The 24,562-nt window shown below is 38.1% G+C and overlaps 1 protein-coding gene across 20 annotated transcripts in view; it reads left to right on the top strand.

Annotated features, from left to right (window-relative positions):
* The window catches only part of jade2 (jade family PHD finger 2), a 76,030-nt gene extending 57,225 nt beyond the window's left edge, over positions 1–18,805 (top strand). For 18 of the 20 annotated variants that reach the window (XM_027008339.2, XM_027008343.2, XM_027008345.2 and 15 more), the window contains 5 exons: positions 4,011–4,127; positions 4,542–5,039; positions 8,160–8,277; positions 9,796–9,924; positions 16,740–18,805. In XM_027008339.2, the coding sequence (XP_026864140.2) occupies positions 4,011–4,127; positions 4,542–5,039; positions 8,160–8,277; positions 9,796–9,924; positions 16,740–17,560 (1,683 nt within the window). In that variant the 3' untranslated portion in view covers positions 17,561–18,805. Of the gene's footprint in view, positions 1–4,010; positions 4,128–4,541; positions 5,040–8,159; positions 8,278–9,795; positions 9,925–11,699; positions 11,920–16,739 lie in introns of those variants that run through there. The other 2 variants (XM_027008362.2, XM_027008349.2) reach the window with 2 other exon arrangements.
* Positions 18,806–24,562: the final 5,757 nt, after the last annotated feature.

The raw sequence follows: 24,562 nt of genomic DNA, 5'->3' as shown, positions 1-24,562 counted from the left end.
CCAAGGAACTTGATGTTCTTGATGATCTCCACTGAGGAGTCGTTGATGGCAAGCGGGGAGTGATCTCGCCTTGCTCTCCTGAATTCAACAACCATTTCTTTTGTCTTGTCAACATTCAGATACAGGTTGTTGACCTTACACTAGCTCACCAGTTCTCGCACCTCCTCTCTGTATGCTGACTCGTTGTCTTTGTGAGACCCACCACGGTCGTGTCATCAGCGAACTTGATGATGTGATTCGAACTGTGCATCGCTGCACAGTCATGACTCAGCAGTGTGAACAGCAGAGGGCTGAGTACACTGCCCTGGGGAGCACCAGTACTCAGTGTGGTCGTGTTGGAAGTACTGCTCCCGATCTGGACTGACTGAGGTCTACCAGTCAAGAAATCCAGGATCCAGTTGCAGAGGGAGGTGTTCAAGCCCAGTAAGATCAACTTTCCAATCAGATGCTGAGGAACAATGGTGTTGAATGCTGAACTGAAGTCTATGAACAGCATTCTTACATAGGTGCCCTTTTTATCCAGATGTGTGAGTGCCAGATGAAGTGTGATAGAGATGGCATCATCTGTAGAGCGGTTGGAGCGGTACACAAACTGCAGAGCGTCCAGAGAAGGAGGAAGCTGGGTCTTGATGTGTCTCATGACGAGTCTCTCAAAGCACTTCATGATGATGGATGTGTGTGCGACGGGACGGTAGTTGTTGAGACACGACACCGTGGGCTTCTTAGATACGGGGACGACGGTGGTGGTCTTGAAGCATGTTGGGACCACGGTGCAGCTCAGAGAGATATTGAAGATGTCTGTCAGGACATCTGCAAGCTGGTCAGCACATTCTCTGAGCACACGACCCAGGATGTTGTCTGGTCCAGCAGCTTTCCGTGGGTTAACTCCACGCAGAGTATGCCTCACATCAATCGCAGTCAAGCACAGCACCTGGTCATTTTGCGGAGGGATGGACTTTTCCGCTACAACGTTGTTCTGTGCTTCACACCATGCATAGAAGTCATTCAGTGCATCTGGGAGGGTGGCATCACTGTCACAGGAAGGTGATATATTCCTGTAGTTAGTAATGGCCTGAATGCCCTCCCATATGCGCCGTGTGTCACCAGTGTCTTTGAAGTGTCCATGGATCCTCTGTGCATGTGCACGCTTTGCTTCCCTGATCGCACGTGACAGTTTGGCTCTTGTTTTCCTGAGAGCCGCTCTGTCACCTGTTCTGAAGGCTGAGTCACGGGTGCTCAGTAGCATGCACACCTCAGCAGTCATCCATGGCTTCTGGTTTGGGCGTGTGGTGATGGTCTTGGAGACAGTAACATCATCAATGCACTTGCTGATGTAGCCAGTCACTGATGCTGTATACTCTTCCAGATTAACAGTGCCACCGTCAGTAGCAGCCTCCTTGAACATGATCCAAGTCATCCGATCAAACAAAACAGTCCTGAAGAGCAGAGATGGCTCCTGCTGGCCAGGTTCTCACCTGCTTCAGAAGTGGTTTTAAGCGTCTGATGATTAGTCTATATGCAGGAATCAACATTACAGATATGTGATCAGAGTATCCGAGGTGGGGGCGGGGCTCCGCCCGGTACGCACCGGGGATGTTTGTGTAAACGAGATCATGTGTTCGCTCCTGTCGTTGCAAAGTTCACATGTTGATGGAATTTAGGCAGTACTGACTTGAAATTTGCGTGGTTGAAGTCTCCGGCGACAATAAACAATCCGTCTGGATGAACGTTCTGCAGTTCACTAATCGTTCCATACAGCTCCTGGAGAGCCTCCCGTGTGTTCGCGCTGGAATGTACAGTGCGATTATAAACACGGAGGTCAATTCCCGCAGTAAATAAAAGGGTCTGCATCTGACGATAGCAAACTCCACCAGCGGTGAGCAGTACTTAACGACAAGCACAGAGTTTTTACACCAGCACTCCTGCTACCTTCCCTAGACTGTTTAATAGTACTTTATGTAGTCCTGTTCTTGTACCTGTCCCGATCACTGTACCTAACCCTGTCTCGATTACTGTACCAGTTGCTTTGTCCCCCTTTGTGTCTGTGCTTGTGCCCATCAGTGTGTCCGTCCCCATGTCTGTTGTCGTCTTGGTCCCTGTCTTCCTCCCCTCTGTCCTGCTCGTGCTGGCCCGTGTGGGGTCGCTAGGTCCTCTGGCCTTGCCATTCAGCGTGGGTTTCGGGGCCGTAGCCCGATAGGCCAAATGTCTCCCTGTGTATCTGTATGTGCTTCGTCTGTATGACCACGCCCTCCCTGTTTTTCACACCTGCTCCTCATTGTGTATCGTTAGTGTGCATGTATATAAGTCTTGTGTTTGAATGTTGTCGATGTTTTAACCCGGTTATCCTGCTAGCCACATAGTCATCTTTGTTTTGTGTAGCAATAAACATTTCGTTGTGTTTAACATGACTCGTCCCTGCATCCTGCTCTGCCTCCTCGCATCACACAGCAATAGAACAGTAATAAAATCCTCTAAAACTAAACATTGCAGACCAAACAACCCCACACACCAACAAAAACTAAAAAATAAGGGATGAGCCCCCAGTTTGTTACTGCATATGGGTTGTTAATCTTGTCTGAGATAGCAGCAAAAAGACCATAGACAATTTGAAAAGTAAGACAATATTTATGAATGTTTTTCATAGAACTATAAATCAGGAATAGGCTTCATGGTGGGCTTCACACCATAATAATAAAATAAATGTCAAATCAAAATCAAGGAAATGCCCCTTTACCTGTCATAAACAACCAAGAAAAAAGCAACAAATGTCTTCCCTGACTTATTACCTATTCATAACAGGGAATAAAACTATGGGATATAGAAATAGTGGTATTAACCCCAACACTTCCTCAATTTAATGCTAATAAAAGGTCTATACATAAATGCAAAAAAGAAATGCAAAAAAAAAAAAAAAAACCCACTACATTTGACATGGCATTTATTAATTAAACCATAACTCTCAACAAAGTTATGTGGAACAAATGAGCATCAGATTGGGGGAATCCACTTCTGTAGCCAATCATAAACTGGCCCGTATGTGACAGGAATGTCCTATAAGGGGATACAAGTACAAGCTAGAAAATGTATGAATTCAGAGTGTGGGTACACAAAAAAAAAAACCTATAGACAACAGACTGAGCAGAGAAACAACATACACATATAAACATACATCCTGGGACATAACTAAAGCATTGCATTGGTAAAATAAGGAGTGGTGGCATTATATTACACATTAAATACACAATGTATGTTTACACTTATATTCTGTGTTTTTGGGTGTATGGCCACAAAAAGTCAGTGTATACTATTGGGCTGCTTCTGTTTGATTGCTCTTCATTAAATTGACATAGCTACCAGAATACCATCTTGTTTCACACATTCTGTAGATGCATAACAGTAATATTCAAAGTGAAATTGCTAATACAGAATATCTTGCCTGGGATAAGCAATTTTCTATGAAAATGAAAACAATACTACTACTTAAACTGATGAGACAATACTGTTAAAATTTCTTTAAAGTGTAATTTGTGTTTAAAGAATTTAAAGAGCAAAATTAAATACTATAACATTTATAACATTGCCTTGTGCTAATAAAGTACAAAACGCTTTGCAGATTATTCTGTGATTCAGTCTTCACATATTCATAGAGAAAAATGTTAGTGCCATGAGCACTTCCATCATGATCAATCTCAAATGCAGCTTTTCTGAAAGGTTTTGGTTAATGATACTGTGTTGTCTTCATGCTAATTTGATTTTAAATACTTAATTTTGTATTTACAATTATGTATTTTCACTGAATATATGTGTTTTGCCTTAATGTATTTGGTGTCTCTTATTGTGTTTGTGGTTGCTTAACAAAGTTGTGTTCTTTAATGTTGTTAATTTCGGTTTGAAAATAGTACGTTTTCTATAGTTTGTAGGTGTCATGTCAGTATTTGGTCATTCTACCTTAACTTTTTTTAGACTGTCCAGAGAAAACATATAGATGTGTTTTGAATGCTTTGGTGCAGGTAAGTTTTGGCTGTCCTGAGAAGATGGAACCTATCACTAAGGTGTCACACATCCCTGCCAGTCGCTGGGCCCTGTCCTGCAGCCTGTGTAGAGAACACACAGGTACATGTATACAGGTAAGACCCACAGACACACCAGTTAATGGCTTTACTGTTATGAGCACAAGGGCCCTATGTTTTGTGATGCTGAGAATGCAAACAAAAATAAACATTTAAGCAACTGATACAGAATCCCTCATTAACCCAGATTCCCTGGTATATTAATAATTCAGAGAAATCTAAAGTTAGAAAAAATGTTTTAAAAATGTGGGGAAATTGTACTTTAGTGCTGTTTTGTGACTGTAGAGTGAGTGTGTGTGTGTGTGTGTAGATTATATATATATAGTTTTCAAGTGGTTTGTGAAAGATTTGCAGTAATAATAAATCAATTGCAATCAGAAGTACATTTTGTATATAATTTGTATAAGGTTTATCAGTTGTCAAGATATACTGTATATGCTACCTCATGTAACTGCTTATGTCTTTATTCAGTGCTCCATGCCTTCCTGCATTGTTGCCTTCCATGTGACCTGCGCCTTTGACCATGGGCTGGAAATGCATACCATCCTTGCAGAAAATGATGAGGTGCGGTTCAAGTCCTACTGCTTGGAGCACAGCAATGTCTCACACATAGATAGGCCTGAATCACGACATACATCAGAGGGGGAACGAGCAATGTTACAGTCAGATCGACTGGACCGTGATCAGACAGAACCGGAAAAGGTCAGCAAGCGTAAACAAAAGCTGCAGGAGCTGGAAGATGAGTTTTACCAGTTAGTAAACCCCAAGAATGTTGCTGACAGCCTTGGTCTGCCAGATATCCATGTAGACTTCCTCTACCAGTTCTGGAAGCTCCGTCGCAGGGCTAACTTCAACCGTCCTGTTGTGACATTGAAGAGAGATGAGGTGGACAACCTGGCCCAACAGGAGCAAGATGTTCTGTACCGCCGCTTAAAGCTCTTTACTCACCTGAGACAGGATCTGGAAAGGGTAAGTCTGGTTGTGTGGCTTTTCTCCAGAGTTTGCTTTACATATTTCTAGGGATAGTATGTGTATTAAAATTAAGTAAGCTATTTGTGCATTTTGATGAATCTCAGGTATTCACACAGTCTAATGAATACACCACATGTATGCATACTGTTATCACAGTATGTCAGCTGTGACATTTTCCTTCTTGCAAGATTTGGCCAGCAGCCATTAACTACAGTCTGAGGTGTATTATTGTTTTGAGTTGGAAGCAGTGACCAATGGGTGAGATTTTAGGTTCATAATGGTAAGACATTAGTTTTACACCATGGCCTCAGTATTTTATTCATTCATCCATCCACACACTTTATTAACTCTGTTATATTGTTGACACTGTCCAAAAGTTTAAGGGCATTTTTAGTTTGATCTCAGCAATTAAAATGCCTGCCTATATTATTTTACTAACGATAATGCAGCCTCGGCTTTGGTTGATAGTTAATATTAAAAAGTTCCATGTTGTATACATTTTTGTAAGCATAAAAAGTAGACATAAAAAGTTTTGTGTTACCAAAACCAGTCTGTTTATTTTTACAAGTTCATTTTCAGTATCAGCTGATTTTAGTGTATTTATTTACAACTACAACCTATGATCTGATTGACTAATGAATTATTTATGCATTAAATTACAAAGGTTCTGAATTACACATTGCTAAATAATGAGTTCTATGCAAGAGTGCATTTAAATAGTTTTGAAGCCTGAGAGAGTAATTAAGATTAATTAAGTCTGCTACGAGTCGTGCCCATCTTGGCCATGATCTTCAATCTCCAGTCAGCAGCTGTGGTGTTGAGCTTGGTGCATAGGTGCATTTGGATTTGGTTGCCAATTATGGGTTGTGGAGATATCTCCCTCAGAACTGTTGTCCTGGCTCCTCATTGATGTAGCATTCTTGTTGTACCTTGTCTATCTCCACTTGTGACAGCAGTTGCTGCCTGCGGATGTTGAAACATTTAGCTACTAGTTGTTTCGGTGTTGGTCTAGATGCTGGGCATCCATAGTTTCCACATCCTCTGCATATGCCCCCTCACACTGGGGTTGCTTGCATAGTAGCATTCCAACAGTCCTCTGTTCTCCACTGCCGTTCGAGTGTCTTGAATTTGTTCCGGCAGCCCACTTTTCATCAGATTGCCCTGGTCCCCCAGTATCTGACGCAGACCTTGTTGACCCAGGTGACATCCGAGCCAGTGTGACTCTTATTTCAACTCTCTTTGTTAGTGAGGTAGACGGGTAGTGTTAAGGTCCTTGCCTAATCTCGCCAATCTTAAAATCTTGCCAAGGGTGGATGTCACACCGGCTCGAGAGGGCGCCACCTCTGGCCATCAGAGGTCGGGGTCACCTGAGTACAGAACACCCTCACCTTTGTCTTCACCTGTAAGCAATTACTTAGAGGTAACATATTTAAGCCACCCTTGTGACATAATCCAGTGGCGTTGTCTTGCCACTATTTAGGTTGCAATTCTGAGCGTTCTCATGTCTGTATTCTTCTTAAATATATCTTAATAATGACAACATGTCTTAATATTAATAATAATAATAATAATAATAATAGTAATTTATAATATAGTCATCTTTATTTTGTAACACATTAAATAATGTTTACATATGAATCAACCTTTTTCCTTTTTGGTTTTTTTTTGGTTTTTTTTGTTTTCTCCATGTTTTTGTTGCTTGCATACCCCGTGAGGAGGGGACGTGATATACAAATTCAGGGCTCATCCCCTTTCTGAGCAGATGACTGTAGTTGGGACTGATCACCCAATGGGGAGGACGATCATGAAGGGATTGACTGAGAAATAGGGAATCCCAGGAACCAGGGAGAGAACCTTTTTTGGACATACGAAAGTAGCAGGTTGTGTGATTTAATTTAGGAAACCTTTCACATCTTAAACTTTGTAAAAGTGCATTAGAATTTAATAACTCAACTCCTTAAGAAGAGAGTTTCAGAGCTTTGGTCATAATAGCTAAAAGCAAATTCCCCACATTTTAATCATCTTTTGGTGACTCCTAACAGATTAGTCTGATTACCTAAGTTTCTATGTGTAATATACCTAACATTTCCTTGTGTATGCACATAAAGCACTTCAACATTAAAAGCTTAAAAACCAGTAAGGGAATCTTCAAAATCAATTCTGTAAAATACAAGGAACCAGTGTTATAAATGTTTTGCTGTAATATGACCTCTTTTTCCTCTGCATCAATGCACCTGCATTCTGAACTTTCTCTAACTATGTAATAAGAGAAATATAATAAGACTTGCGTGTACATGTAACATGTACATCTGCAAGGGAGAGAATATCCCCTGTTCATGTCATGGATTTTCTTGGAAAGAAAATCTATTAAAACCTATTATAAAAACATTAAATTCATGGCACCTTCCAAAATCCTATAATCCTAAATGCTTTTTTAATTTTGAAGTGTGGTGCTCTGAGCTAAATTTCATAAATTCTTTGTATGTGTATTCTAAGCCTTTCTATTTTTCATTAACTGAGCGGCCTAGGTGTGTTGGCATAGAATGACCCTTGCATGTCACTTATCTGAAGAGTAAAGGGAAAAGATGAGCTGTTATCAGTTTCTTATGTTTTGTGTGTGTGTGTGAAGTCAAGTCAAATTTATTTATATAGTGCTTTTTATAACAAATGTTGTTGCAAAGCAGCTTTTCAACTGTCTGAGTGCAAGCCCTCAGTGAGCAAGCAAAGGGCAGTAGTGGCATGTAAACTCCCCCTACAAGCATGAGGAAGAAACCTTGAGAGGAACCAAGACTCAAAGGGGGGGGGGGCCCATGCTCTTTTGGCCAACAACGGTCACCACAATATTAACAATATAGACAATAAAGAGCAGAGTAAATAGTGAAAGAGAAAAATAAATAAATAAATACAAATAAATTGAAAAAATAAGTAATTAATATCTAGCCTGGTTTTCTAGAAGTCCTAGTTTGATCCCGATGGTGTACACATGTCCGAAACCCATCCCACAAGATGGGTGTGTGTGTGTGTGTGTGTATGTGTACATACGTGAGGGCATGCATGTGCTTACGTATACACTTTTGTTTGTGCCTGCACATGGGTGGATTTTTGTGTCTACTTCAGGTCAGGAACCTCTGCTACATGGTCACACGAAGAGAAAAGATGAAGCACAACTTGTGCAACCTACAAGAGAAGATCTTCAATCTGACAATTGAGCTACTAGAGGAGGACCTAGCTGGAGGTATCTATAGACATAAACATATGCTCAATGCCTCAAGATAATCCTCTGGTTCCTCTGCTGCTTACATTGAAGCTACTTGGTTATAAGGCAACTAACTTGATAGCTTTTTTTGAGTGAACTCAACCTAACTTGTTGGGCAGTTAAAAAAAAACATTTCTAGTGGAAGTGGAAATATAAAAAGTGGAAATATGAAATGAAAGTTTGTCAAAAGACAGAAAACAAGAAACATTTAGGTATGTAAAGTATAGAGTATTCTACCAAAAAAATGGGAGGGGGGGAAACCTTTTTCATAAAGTACAGTAATATGTCTAAAATACATCTGACATGCATGTCCAAAGATATTTTTGTGAGGACATAGTACTGTGCCAAAAGAGGTTGTGTGAATTGGAATATAAGTAATAGGGCATCACAAATTCAGGTTACTTGTCTTTTTCATTCTGTATAAAAACTGCCATGTTTGAGACAAACTTTGGTCACCAGGAGGCTCTGTGGGGAGCAGTTACCTCTTTTACATATAATTACATGCCTTGTGTTTTACATTTACAGCATTTGGCAGATGCTCTTATCGAGAGCGACTTATAAAAGTGCTTTCTCATTTACTCATAGAATGTATCCTAGTAAGTACAGTAGGTTAGAGTTCAAGATATCATTGAACTGGAATGCTGTAGAAATACAGGGATCTATGCTGATGCCTAGAAATGCTAAACACATATAAGCTCTAGCTCAGACAGTAATAATTGGAATATGTTTGTTATACTGTACTGTACAATAAGTACTAGAGTTTCAGTTACTCGACATAGCTGCAGGATCAGTGGTCATGTAATCAGTGGTATTTACATACCCAAATGGGCAAAAGTCGGGAAATATAGTTCACAACACTGAATTTTATGAACATGCATGTAATGAAAGTCTGATGTTGTCTGCTAAGGCTGTGGCAGTTAAGAAATCAGTTCTACAGCGTAATATTAACTACTGTGCATATGATCGCATGTGTTGTGCCTAATTTATGAATGGACAAAACTGAGTTTAGTTCATATCAACACAGAAATGAGAGTTAAATAAGCCAAACACATTTGCAAATACAATTCATGTTAAAAACTATACTGCTTTCCAGGTATCATGATTTGCCTAAAATCTATGGCTTACTGTTGAAAGTCGATAGGTGCAAAATTATCTTTCAAGACTGTTCATCAAATCACAGACCAGGAGTCTTTATGCTCATTTTCTGCACCATTTAAATACACTGGAGTTAAGCATAGCCTGAAGATGGAGTGAGCATAAATCACTGATGTGATAACATCTTTGTTTAGATTAAAATCTCTAATTTCTCTCTCTCACTCAGTCTCTGTCACCGTCTTTCTCTTTCTCACTCGCGCAGTTTCTGTCTTTCTCACTCAGTTTCTGTCTTTCATTCACTGTCTCTCTGTCTTTATATTTCTTACTCACTCACTCTCTTATTCCAAGTCCATGAGTTATGTTTGATATATGGATTGACCTTTAATTTCCGCTCCATTGTAGAAGAAACCGTGAAAGCTGAGAAAGGATGTCCAAATGGAATCAAGGACAGAGGAAAGGAACAGAGAAAGAGCAGCTCAGAGAATAAGGAGAAATTGAAGTCAAAGGAAAGCTCTCTTGTTAGACAAATCGGTATGTTCTTTTCAATTTAATCACTACTTTCTCAGATTGAAAAAATGGATAATTGAGGGGTTGTATAAGATCAATGTATAATATCATTGCATCATCAAATTCAATGGATGGAACTAGAGATTTGGATGTCAGATTCAAGTTAGCCTAAATCTCTTCCCAGTTGGATTGCAAAATAAATCTATCCCAATTCATTTTCTTAAAAGTCAAAGGGGCCAGCTGTGACTTGAAAGTGTATGTTTTCTAACTAAAATAATTTTAACATTCATAAGAACACAAATCAAGCTGCAAAGGAGTGCATATCCTCCTGGTTCGGTAGAAATAAGGTACGGTAAACTGACTCTTCCTTGACAACTCATCACAGCCACAACTATGGTTTGGATTGAGGATAAATAAATAAATATATGGGTTGCATCTAAACAAAACCGCTATAAGAACTGCCCAGTAGTGTTAAAATCATCTTTAAAGAGAGTGTGTTCAGTGTAATACTCGACCATTTAAAGATGATCTTTGTTTTACAAACAACAAAGTTGTTAATTTACATTTTGGTTACTATAATGCTAAAATTTGAAGCTCTACAGGTAACCTCATTAGGAATACATCACACAAGAGATCTAGCTTCAGATTCCCACGAACTGCTAGATCAAGCTGCTGTGATGAGAAGCAGAATGCCATCTTTGTGTACATTATTGTGCCTAACCCAACCGTCAGTTCTTGAGTTGTCCTCATCTGCTTGTAGTTGTTTAACAGTGTGCTCCATTGAATCTCATATTCTTCAGAACCTTTTTTAACATTTATGGTGTCTGGAACAAGATTTGTCAGTTTCCATGTTTTTTTCAGGGTTGCTAGGGAAAAAAAGAGCTGGGGCTCAAAACAGATGAGTTGCTTTTGAATATCAGAGATAGCCCCCTTGTTCATATAGTGTTATTGCTTTAATCACTACAGAGGTTTATTATGTTCTGGTTGTGTCTGTGTACCCTCCTTAGAGACAAACAGTCTGTTTTTATAGTTTTTATAGTTCAGTAGCTTGAATGTAAGGGTTTGAGGTTTTTCAGATCTGCTTCTCACTAGACAGTTGATGGCCTACTTTAATTCTTAATTATGATGTTCTTAATATGTTGATGCTTTAGTAATAGAAATCATTTAGGTACCCTCTTATAGACTGACCATCTGTATGTCCGTCATGTACTGTCATATCCTTAATTTCTTCAAGATAGTCGTTGCTAAGGCTTTTCACATCTAGACCCATCTGATCTCTGCATTTACCATCCCATTTCCAACAAACCTTCCCTGGAGAAAATGTTTGAGAAAATGAAAGTGATTGCCCAAGAGCTTTTGCTGTTATTTAGGTAGGACTAACAAGCATGAGGTGTTTCATTATGGATAACAAAATGTATATGCTATTTGCCTCGCAGATGTTATGATTCCGCAACATTTGACACCTCCAAGTATTTTATGGACAGCGTTTTAACCAGTGTAGGCAGAGCACACTTTGCTTTCTTTCAATCCTAATTTACTTGCTGGTATTGATATTTTGGCATAATGGAGATTGTTCATATTGTGAAACAAAAGAGTGTTTTGTGTGTTTAGGCTCCCTCTGTGTATATTTGCAGATATTTAATCCACAGAATGCTATGTATAAAAACAGTCCCATAAAGTCCCATATACATTATTTGCCAAAATATATGAGGAACCCTGACCATCACACCTACATGAGCTTGTTAAACATCCCGTTACTAAACCATGGGCATTAATGTAGCGTTTCCCTCACTTTGCAGCTATAACATCCTCCACTCTTTTAGGAAGGATATCCACAAGACTTTGAAGTATGCCTTTGGCCAAAGATAAGACAAAGGAACGTTTGTAAGGCTAGTAATAAGATTAAAAATGGACAAGAGTTATCTTGATCAGAGTCTTCTGCACACAGGCTCACAGACCAGGTTGGCCAAGACCAGCAGTTATTTATTATCATTCTTGTAAAATCTTTGCCAAAAAATGTCCAACTTGTGTAGTAAACCAATTTTTAAGGCATGTTGGCAAATCAAAGTGTGAGCGATTTTTGGTTGGGTTTAAACTACCAAATTCTCCTTGCTTTTACCAAAAACGGAGGACAAGTGCAACCAAGAAATGTGTGATGATATAATTACTGAATTAATCTGATTCCATAGTGTGTTAAGCGGAACACAGCTGCTACCTATTTATGTTGGCCCTATTAGTATGGGTACAGTCTATTTTGTGCCCCAGCATAAGATAAAATCAGGGCACATCCAGGCGTCTTTTTTGTCCTATTTTAATGGACAGCAAAGTTTTCACTCACTAATAAGGTATTATTTGTTTTAAAGATAAACTTTAATAATGAAACAATGTTTCCTCAACCATATCACCATATTACTGAATGTGAAATATTGGTAAATGGAAATTAACCATTTTGAGAAAAATATGACCACTTAGCTAAATACCATCTTAAATCCCTGACCTGGTGGCATGATCTTATACCTCACAACTATGTGTGTCCGGAGATTACCTTTGTTCTCAGAGAGATGAGATTAAACTTTGAGTGAAGCCCAAAACACTGTTTACAACTCATTTTACCTTCAATTTATTTATTTAATCAGAAACGTCCTAGTTGAGGATGAATTCCAGGTCATGTAACATATAGTATTGTAATATTTAGTTAGCTGGACTATTTTCATGTCGTGGTGGTCTTATTTCCCATCATATTTCAAGTGGAACAATATGACATGGTTAGGGAAACAAATTTTATATATTTATTTTATATTTAAGTTTATAGGTCACTAGGGCTGGGTGATATGGACCAAACATTTCTTTATTTTTAGGTTGAATTCATGATATATCTCTGCATTTTCGATGCAGTAAGCTGTATGTTCAGTTGTAAGTTAAATCCTCATGTCAGATGTCACAAGCACTTTAATTATAAAAGACTGATATCAAAATAAAATGCATAATCAGGGTTTAAGGGTTGCTGCACCTGCTTGTTAAACCTGAAAATATTATTTGGTTAAACTGTTTTGGAAAAATCATCAATCAAAAGTGTGAAATCATGTATATGTATATTTATTGTGAAATCATGTATATTTATATTTGTGTATTCTAAAATGCTGATGCAGTTGAATGCATCCCTTATATTTTCAATAATATGTCTGCACTGCAAGCTTATGGAAATTTTAGTAGTGGTGGTTGTAATGTATTACTTGACAGGGTTGCACTGGTTATGCATACGCATGTTTGTGCAGATAGGCTTGAATATTATCCTTGAATATATTTTTACTAAATTTGTTTGCACCACAAAGTCATACCTTAAAGGTGGTATGTAGTTAATATGAATGTGGTTTACAGAGTTGACAATTAATTTAAAGCTCATTCACTCCACATTCATGCTGATCACATTTGCCTCTGCAGGCCTACAAACTTCTCAATTTAAAATATGCCCCTTTTGAGGTGGGTCATCATGCTACAGACTGTAAGCTTAGAACATATTCCCAATACAATATTTCCTAAAGTCTTGTATGGTCCTTTCTTTTAGAGTTTCAGATTCTCCCAAGTACAATTGACATAGTGTCTGTGAACAACATTGTGCACTGCCTTCTTCAGCATTGCATTTAACTGGCTATTATTATCCAGCGTGCCAGAATGACAGGCAGAGAACTTCTATGCCTCTAACATGCCTTCTTACCATAGCATCCCCAGCAATCAACACAGAACATTTGTTTGTGACGAGGATTATCTGGAACCCCCTTCATCTTTTGATTCTGACCCGTGTTCAACCATACTAGGATCATGTGCTTCAAGCACTCTGAAACTGATTCAGTGACAGAAGTGAGGTACAAAGCACCTAAAGGTGCACCCTTATAGACTTCCTCATGTTAATCCAAGCAGCACTGGCACTGAGGTAGGGGTTGCCATAATGCTGCTATATACAATCTGATTTTTCCAGTTTCAACATTAATCGCAGCATTTTTGAATGAAGCTATAAATGACACCAGAGGTGTTGCTAGGGCTTTAGATTTAATTTTAAAAGTTAAGCATAACATTAAAATTGTATCAGGGTAATACTATGCCAGTTGTCTTTACATTTTTGTTTGGAAAGATTCATTAAGCTTACTTGAGGGAAGCGGAGAAGGAGTCATGAATTATTCAACCAAGACGTATACCTTTATCACCAGACACCAGGATTGTTTTACAGAGAAGAGGGCTAACTTTATATCAGTATTTATGTAACATTTAGTTAAACAGCTAGTAGGCTAAGGCTGACGGCCGACAGCATTGTCAGATCTCATGTTCACCAATAGTAAAATGAAATTTTTGCTATCTATGATTAATTAAAAGTCATTTTAGCTTTGCTCATCCCTAAGTAACCTTCAGAAGAAAGTATGTAAAGCATGTGTAATGGCCCGAGTGCCAGAGGGCAAGGAGCAGGACGTACAGAATCGCTCGACGGAGACAGACGTTTATTGATAAACATTCACAACTCTGGCACTCACATATAACACAAGTAGTGAACACAAACACTGGCATTGGTAAAGTGAACAGAGGCACAAACATTAACACGAACAGGATCAATGACTGAAAATAAGGCACACACTAACAAGGGTTTAAATACATACAAATGAGAGAAGACTAAACCGAAGCACGTGTGTGCTTAGCAACATAGGTGTGGTTACAAATGATACACAGACAACAAAGAACTCCCACATCACACGGCGGGCCATACCACGTGACCAGTGGAAGGGGAGCCTTCCTTGACAGCATGTATCCATGTTGTTTATTTTCAGGCTTGCGCTTGGTGAGGGTAGTCTAAAGGGAGGGGCCTGAGCTTGGCAGATACTGTAGTATAACTTTTAAAATGTTAGTAGTGCTAAAGCACATTGTTTTAATAAATCTGAGATGGGGGAAAAAATAATAATTCAGGGTATTGAATGAAAACCCCAAAGGCCAACCCCTAATGACATCTGAATGAGACTACTCACACTGAGCTATAAATACATACATACATACGTTTTGTGAGGCAAAAGTACCATTTTTGTTTTTAAAAGTTACAAATGAACTGAATATCACACCAATCAAGTAAACCAGTAGAACCATGAGTAAACCAGATAAAGATCTAATATTCATATTGTGGAGAAATTATTGTGCTTTTTTTGTATTCAAAAAACCAACAGAAATAAGACAAACCATTTTTAATCTGCAAAAATTTTAAATATAAAAATATTTTAAAATGTGGTACCACTGGGACAGTGTTTAATATCAAATAAAAAAGGAATGGACACAATGAGAAGGATTATGAGAATGGAAGAATATTGTGCAGTTAAACACAAGAATTGTTTACAATTTGCAAGTATACTGTCTCAATAAGAATTATCAAACAACATTTCCATGTCAGTAAGCAAATTGAAAAGGTTGCAAGAAAAAGCAACTGCTGTTGCAGAGGAACAAACTGAAGTAGCATGAGTTTGCCAGACCCAGTTGGCACCCTGACACTAACTCTGGTTGGTATGGTCACCCAACATGACTTTTTTTGGATCCATTCAGCACAGGTGTTTTTGGCATATATAGAGGGATGCATACAACAAACAGAGCATCATATGTCCTCTTAAACAGGGTTTCTCAACCTTTGGGCCCGTGAAGTACCCTCTAGTGGTCCGCAGGTCCATCCGCAGGGCCATTAACGGCATTTTAAGCACTAAATCATGAAAATATGTGAAAGAATTTAGTATAAGTAAAAATTGAGAGAACAATCATGTTCAAACTATTATATTAGTTAGAACATTATATAAACATTAATAATAAACAATAATAAAAAAATATATTGCAGAAGTAACTCAAGGCAAATTACAGGAAATAACCTACTACCAGGGTTATTGTTTGCTTTACTTGTGTGGGGACCCAAACACTTTCTGAAATGACCGTTTTGTTCCCATCACTTCTTAAATGTGTACTAGTATAGAAATAGATTTGCATTTCCGTTTCATCTGAATAGTGTTGTTATAGTCAAAACATATTATGTTCTTAATGATAGAATCAGAAAATATTTGTCACATATTTTACACTATGTGATGCTGAGATAAACATGGCACAACTGACATTCCATGAAACAAACAATCGATTTTTAATCAAAACAAATATAAAACAATTGTACTGCAAATATATTTTAAACCACAGTGCTAATGTGGCCATAAAACTTCAGCAACCTCTTCCTTTCAGACCCAGTGCTGATATCTTTTCAGTGAATGTGTGTCCAAGGACCTGATATCTTAAAGAGAATATGAGTTTGAAGGGTACCCACTCTGGGACATGCACACACCTTGTTAGCCTAATAAGCCTTTGAATAAGAAGTAAATGGGCATCGTTGAGATAGTTGAGGTTGTAGCCCTGTTTTGGGGGTGGGGGAGCAAATCTGCTTTAAACATAGTGCCATGCCTTCATGTAAAAATTGCCTGGGGGTTTCAGTTATGCCCCACACCTAAACCCACGTGTGTGTGTGTGTGTGGGGGGGGGGGGGGGGGGGGGGTTCTTGATTTTCTTTAGTTTTCTCAGTTTCAGTATCTTCATTGTGAACTTTTTTACTCTAATCAGTAAAGGCTGATTAAAACGTCATATAAGTTTAGAACCAGACAGATATGATTTAAAGGAATATTTTGGAGAAAACTCACTATCATGAATCAGTTATATTGGTCTCAATGTAGCTTTCACAGGCTCCTTCTATTTTTTATATAATAATTAAAAAAAAAACTGGCTGGAATGTTTTGAAAATATATTTTTGATTTTGTAACCTTGTAAATTTGATGTTTTTCTCTCAGGCTTCTCCCTCCCATTGGATGACTCATTGTTTGACAGTTGGCTGGCACAGTCTGTTCAGATCACTGCAGACAACATGTTGAGCCACTGGGCATTGGGTGGTGAGCCACATGACTCTTCTGCAAGCCTTTTATCTGACCAGCTGCTGCAGGGTGAGGAGAGCCTAATCAATTTGATGATGGACCACTCCATGAAGTCCACCTGGAAAACCCCTCAACTGGGTCGCAAAGGTAAAGCCAGGAACAGAGGCCCCAAGCAGATCACCTCTGGTATAGAAGTGGGCATGGGGCCTGCACCCAAAGGTAAAAGTCATATTAAATATCAGGGAGCTCATGATGGCAGACGGGGTGAGAGACTACGCTCCTCAAAAGCTCATCATCATCATCATCATTTCTACCATCTTAATGACTCGCAATCCAGTAGCACTGAGGGAAAAATAGAACTACTACAGCCACCGATATCAAAAATGGACTCTTGCCATATTTCAGAGAAGCATGAACCTTCGGAAGCCAGTGCTGGTGCAGGGGTGATGTCAACTCCAGAAACAGAGAGTAGGAGGAGCTCACGAGAGGCATTGCGAGTCCGGCTCCCAAGGCAAGGAAAATCTCGCTTTAAAAGTGGAGGAACACAGGCCACAGAGGTTTCTGTGCAGGAGAGTATTGGTAAAAAAGGAACCTCGCTACTTGACACCGAGACAGATGGTTACTTCTCAGATGCTGAACATAGTGACTCAAGCTCGCGCGCTGCTAGACGGAAGTTGCACCTCACCCCGCTGCACACTGGGAATGAGGAAGTACTGTGGCAAAGTGTTCTAGCCTCCTAAAACTGAATCAAAGACCAGAAGAGCGGATGAGAAAAGTGTTTCTGAGATTCCCAGATGCTATGGTTTCATTCATCTCTCACTTAGTCTAGTGTGTTCACTCCAACAGAACTACAGATTTCATCTGTAGATTGCTGTAAATAACCAAAACTAGTCTTTTGTCCATTTATTTTTCAATCCTCTCCTCCTCCACCATTTCTCTTCAAATATAACTTTAACAGTGACTAATCATAATGTCTTTGAAACTGAAATTTTTAAATCTCTGTCAGACCAAGATGGGATACATATGGGATACATACACATTTTTCATGTTGCTCATTTCTAAGTTATATCTTCCAAATATCCTCTTGGGAAACAGTTGGATTTGGTACACTGTCTTAAAACATTAATGACAAGCCCCATAAATGTGGATTATATGGGCATTATTAAGATGGTTTGGGTTGTTGTCCTTTGACAAAAACAAAGGAGTTGGAGGTGGAAGTGGCCATTTAAGATTTTTGGATGGAAATAGTGTACAGTGGTAATTATAATGAAAATAGTGTACATAGGTAATTATGGAGCATCTCAGTCATTAAAAGCACAAGAAACAAGACTGACTGCAGCACACATGCATATCACACCAACAATGTATTTAGAGAACATAGGGCCCATCCTTACACTTCAGAGAGAACATGGGCCCATCCATATACTTAAAAGATAGTTCTTATGCATATGTAGATGACCTACATAAACTGACAGTCAGCTCCATTTTCCCCCCATACACTTGCTCTCTTTTTCAGTAGCTAAGGCTGACTTAGAATAAGCAGATGTCTATTAGAAAGTGTGCCTTCTGTTGCTCCCCTGAAACAAGGTAATCACCTTATTTGGTGCAATCAGAGAAATCAAAAGGAAAAATATCTTTTTTGGTCCAAAAGTAGTGCCTAAAAAATGTAAGTGCAGCATTTGCCATTAATCAATACAACAGTAAACACAGTCACTAAGATCATTCCATGGTTGTGCAAAAATGCTGCCTTGAAACAAACAGCCTGAATCATCTGTTTGCTGACTCATATAATCAGCCTCAGTTAGTCCACAATTTTAAATTAGGTGCCAACCCCCAAATTCCTCTTTGTTATGAAGCTAAGCAACCCACTGTATGTGTCTCAGGGCTAATGAGTAAAATCTTAGATTCAATCTGTCAAAGAAAAACTTAGTAGTTATAGTTACAATCAAAAATTAAAATAATAAAATACTTGCATGCAGATTTCACCATCAGGCTTCACTTTGTGACTGCTAAGAGATTTCCCTTGCTATAAATTTTCTAAATTTCTAATGCTTTTTTGTGTTTGTTTTTGTATAATGCCAAAGAACAGTAAGATGACACTGTACTGTGATTATTCTAGTACCAAGTGCTCCAACTGTAATAACTGTAATTTTTAAGGCAACAGTATTGCTGCAGCCATGGCATCAGTCCTTGCATTTGTCAGCGCTTCGTTTTTCTGGTGAACCAAATATCCCCTGAGATATTGATGACCCATTATTTACTGCCTTTTTCTTTCTTATGTGGTTGTGCTACCAGTCAGATTTGCTCTTTTCAGTTCATTATGGAACTCATTTAAGATGGAATTGTCAAGATTAGCACCGTCATCAGCATCACCTACATTAGACTTAAATTTTTTTTGTTATATTTTTGTATTTTAATCATTCATCAGTAGCCAGAAAATGACACCCCACTGCAGTCACACACAGGTGGTATTGAGCTGGATCACAGGAAAACCTATGACTAGTAAGAGCAGTCTTCATATATGCTTCATGATTTTCATATTATTTCTGGTGTTTGCACTGAAATTAAATAAAATAACTGAGGGCGGAAACTTTTAGCAGTTACATTATCACACTAGCTTTGTTCATCTACTTGTGACTTCTGTTATACTGTACCTAAAATATCTCTTGCCCGAAACTGCATAAACCTCGTGTTACTTTCTTGTCTGAACAAGCAGCACAAGTTAAGCTTACTTAGCGTCTAATTTGAGGTAGCAGCAGACCACATTCTTGTGATAGGAGTGGGTGGCACAGTCTTGAATTTACATCCTCAGCTTTGGAATAAAAGCCAATCAAGGTTAAAAAATAGAAGAATTTAAAACAGTAAGGGAAATAAAAAATAAAGTAATTTAAAAGGTTTGTGTATCTAACAATAGAGTTTGTGGTCACTAACACCTACCTTCAACCTGCACTCAACCTGCACACTGGCTACTTTATGTATATAACATTGGTACTTTTAATAAATGTACATTTACAGACAGTAACCCATCTGCTGATAGCTTAGTGGTTAAAGTATTTGACTTGTAGTTGGAAGGTTGCTGGTTCAAACCCCACCACTGCCAAATTGCCACTGTTGGGCCCCTGAGCAAGACCCTTAACCCTTAATTGCTCAAATTATACTCAGTCATAATTGTAAGTTGCTTTGGATAAAAGTGTCAACTGAATGTTGTAAATGTAAATGCTGGTACACACACAAATATGCAGCCTGTGGTCAGAAACTAACTATTTATGCAGGGATACTGAGTGGCTTTACTAGTGCACTTTTAATATGCACCTAATAACGTAGCTGGTGATTGGATATTATAACATGGTTATAAAAATAATATAACATGGTCATTAAAAAAGAGAAAAGCATCTGACCTCATTTTTGTCGATATTTGTTTGGATTTATTATAGTGCAATAGAAGGTTTCGTACAATAATCCAGATTTAATTGGATTATATGAAGGTTTAATTTTAACCCTTCTTTACTTTTATGAAATATTGGTACAGTTTCAGTTATTTATAGACATAAAACAATTCAAAACAACCTTTTACTATATAATAAATATGTTGTAGACTTCAAAGAAATCATAATGTATGCAAAGCAATGTGTTTCCATTATATATTCAGAAGGAATTCTACTGGTATTCCAATTCTACCATTGTACAACCCAACTCTATTCTCTAATTTTGTACATACCCACAGTAAGCATATTGCTGAGCTTTTAGCAACTTCGTTTAACTCCATAAACGGGTTTACAGTAGAGTAATTTTTAATTGCTGCATATATACTAGAATGATATGATGACTGCCTACTATACTAATTTTAGTAGAGACACATCCAATCACTAAGAAATCTTATTGTATGCAAAGGGTATAAGGGTTTATATTCACATACATACACACTCACTGCTTTATTAGGAAAGTAAGCCTATTTGTCCTCTTAAAATGGCCTCAATTCCAAATTGGGATGACTTGTACTTTGTCATATGGTACAATATCATGCTGGAAGCAGCCGTTATAAGATGGGTCAATTGTCATCATAAAGGGATGCACATAGTCAGCAGCAATATTCAGATAGAATATGACATTCAAATGATGATCGGTTTGTGTTAATGTGTGCCACATGTGCCAAAGAACACTTGGCACAGCTCAAATCAGTCTTGCTGTTCTCCTATGACCTCTTTCATCAACATGGCATTTCTGCCTGCAGAACTGCTGCTGACTGGATTTTTTTCATCATTCTGTGAATAATCTAGAGGCTGTTTGTTAACATCCCAGGAGATCAACAGTTTCTGATCATTCAAACCAGCCTGATGCCAAAAACCATATCAGGGTCACGGTCACTCAGATTACATTTTGCTCCCATTTTGGTAACTGATAGGAACACTTGTCTCTTTTATACATGATTTTATGCACTGCACAGCAGACATATGATTTGTTGAATGGATAAATACATGAATATTCAAATTTACTGATAAAATGATTAGTGTAGTTTAGTGTTGCTCCTTTCTGGCCATTATTAGGCAGGAAAATGAAAGATTTCCAAATAACCCACACTGGAAATCTTTCATTTTGCTGCCTAATAATGGCCAAAAAGGAGCAACACAGTCTTACCAAGCAGATTAGCATTGCCTAGGCATTAAGTGCCTTTACAAGGGCCGTGACAGTCTGGATACTAGCAAACCTCTGGTGTATTTTATAGGTGACCCATTATAGATTTTAGCCCATCTGTTGGTATGTACAATTTGTCAGCCATCCTTTCTCACTTACGTCATAAATGGACGTAAATAATGTACCTTTATCACTGGTAGGTTAATGACCATATGATCACTGGTGACTTGATATTTGAGGAGTGGATCCTTCTCAGCAGAACAATGATATACTGATGATATGATGGCAGTATGACAGTGTTCTGCTGGTATGAGGAAATAGGCATACCAGCAGAACTCTATGAGGGAATAGGTGTTGCTAGTGGTTTCAAATGTGTCAGTGTTACTGCTCAGTTGAGCATGGTTCAGTTGTTCACTTCCCCAAAAATATGCAGTGGACTTGTGTTCAGAACCTAATCACTGATGAAGCACTGGAGGATGCTTAGTACTGACTGTAGTCTTTAATTGTCTCTAATTGTAGTCTAATACTTGTGTTTATAATAAAGATGGTTGAGTTAAAAGTTTGTTTCCTGGTCTCACAATTATGTGCTGTCGGCTTCAGTGCATTTTAATCACTGGCTAAATAACTGTATAAGAAGCAAGTAGACAATAGAAAGCAAAAAGGGTTGCATTTTGTGTGTGTTTGGTAGCATCAATTATTGATTTGCAGACCATCCTCTAAGTGAAATCCCACAGCTCCTAACTCAGAAAAGAGTTTTTTCTTTGTTATTATCTTATTTGTTTTGGTCTTTTAATACAGAACAGCAAGAAGGTTAATGTGACAAAGAATGTTAAATAAAATTAAATACTGCAGTTGTGCTGAAGTTCATTTTAGTTGCATTGAAAACTCTGTTTAAAGCTCCTGAGTCCCCATAGTTCCAGTGAAGTTTTATGAAAAGGTACAGGAAAGTTCTGCATTGTTGCTGTAAAGTATTTTAGACCATGGTTAGCAGTCATAGGAATGTTTGCTTCAAATGGTTAGCTCTCTACAGTTATAAATAGCTTTTCTTCTATCTGTCCCAAAAAACCTTTCCACTAAAACTGAGTCATTTGGTGATTCAGAAGTTGGATTCATATATAGGGCAGTGATCTAGTGTTTCATGCTTTTAAAGTTTGAATCCTTGCAGCTTTGCTCTAATGTGGCTTTCCACAGCATTAGATCCTGCCTTGTCCACTTTGTTTTTGTCTTGTATTAATGCAGGGTTTATACCCAATAACAACCCCACTGCCTTTTTGGTGTTTGTAAGCTTTCCTTCATACCTTTCAGAAAAAGAAAGAACAAGATCAGGAAAAGAGGTTGGTGCAAAATCACAACTTGCTGGCAGTTCAATGCACCAGAGTTCAACCATCATACTCCTTCAGGCATCCATTATTCCATTACTCATGTTGTAAATGCATTGACATGTCTGCTGTCATGTAAAATTCCTGACTTATATTGGCTCTGCATCAGTAATAAATATGATAATATGAATGTTGCAGGAGTTCAGCCTTCTGTATTCTTTGTTTAAAAGAATGTTGCAGCATTTGTTAATAGCAGAGAGAGATATTGAAAATATATTGAGGAAAAAAGCTATTTTAAATTATTTTGGGCTTTTGCTATATTTATTTTTGTTGTATTAGAAATCATCTTTGTAGGAGGATAAAAATGTATTTTTCATTAGTGCAAAAACCTATTTTATTTTTTGTAAAAAATTTTCCCCATGTAAGCAGTCTTAAAAGCAATATGATGTTCCATTTTGACTGTATCTGCATGCTGTTTGTGTGGCCTTAATGACGGCTGCATTTACTATGCCTCTTCCACCTTTTCCTGTCATTGCCCAACCTGGTGTGGTTGACCAGTGCAGTCAATAAAGCTATGCTCTCTGTGTACCCGTGCTGATTTGCAATCCTCTTCTACTGTTTTGCATCCCTCATGCTTTCCAACAAATAATTTGTCCTTTTTCTCTTTTAATAGATATATCTGTTCTCCATGATGATCCTGGACACCCCCCCCCCCCCCCCCCCCCCCCCAAACAAAAAATAAATTACCCAAAGTGACTTTAATGACTTTCAGGACCAGTATTTTTAACTTTAATTGAAATTTTAATAAAGCATAAGCTGTTCTAAAAGTTGTCTATAAAAAATACATTTTAGGTTTGTCCTTGAAAATTGTGTACATCAGAAGAGAAAACGTGCTTATAAGCAGGAAAAGGGGATTCTTATAAAACTTTATTACAAACCTTTATTCCTCAGCACATCTATAGTTTATCGGTGGTTACAAAGATCAGAATGTAATTTAGGAGTTTAATCACTTTAAAATGGAACATAAAGGCCATCATAATGCTTCCTGTGGAACACGATTAGTTGTTCCTTGACAGTGGTTATAGTGAATGTAAAATCATGTCATTGTTACTCGTGTTGTTCTTGACCATGAATTAGTCTCAGATTCGTTTCCTGCTCAATTTTCCATAGTTTTTCCACATGGAATATTGGAGAGCACAGATAACAGTGCATATTTGGATGAATATTAAACAAAAAACTTATTCTAACAAGGCATGTTTCATTTAATTAATAATTCAGAATTCATATTGAAATTCAGTCTTTCCTGCTAGCCAATTCTTGAACAGAACTAGATGAAAAGCTGCCACCAATGGTGGAGTAGGTACATTTTTTTAAATTCTTTTAAAATATTCAACTGAAATAAAACACCACCTACCTTCAGCTCTCCTTTCAAAGCCACTCCCCCAATCTCATTAATGTACTGCCTGACAACAGCTGGAGGAGTCTACAAGAGACAGCATCGTTTTCATCACTATATCCAACTACTTCATGTCTCATTCAGATGAAAGAAAACACTATCAAAAACATTATCAAAATGGACATAAATAACAAACAACTGTTATTACTCAGATCTCTCAAGGTGGTATGTTAGTACTTCAAAATCTTATTAAAAGAATTTGATACAGTAACTTATTCCTGGCTATCTTACAAGAGCTAGCTGTAATAACATTAGATAAGGGGCAAAGGTAAAAACATCTAGGTTAGGGATACTACACAGCTAGTGGTATAAGACAAAATTCTGGAGCCCTACCA

This window comes from Electrophorus electricus, chromosome 6 (assembly GCF_013358815.1).
Source record: "Electrophorus electricus isolate fEleEle1 chromosome 6, fEleEle1.pri, whole genome shotgun sequence".
NCBI lineage: Eukaryota > Metazoa > Chordata > Actinopteri > Gymnotiformes > Gymnotidae > Electrophorus > Electrophorus electricus.
This window is presented reverse-complemented; position numbering and strand designations above follow the sequence as displayed.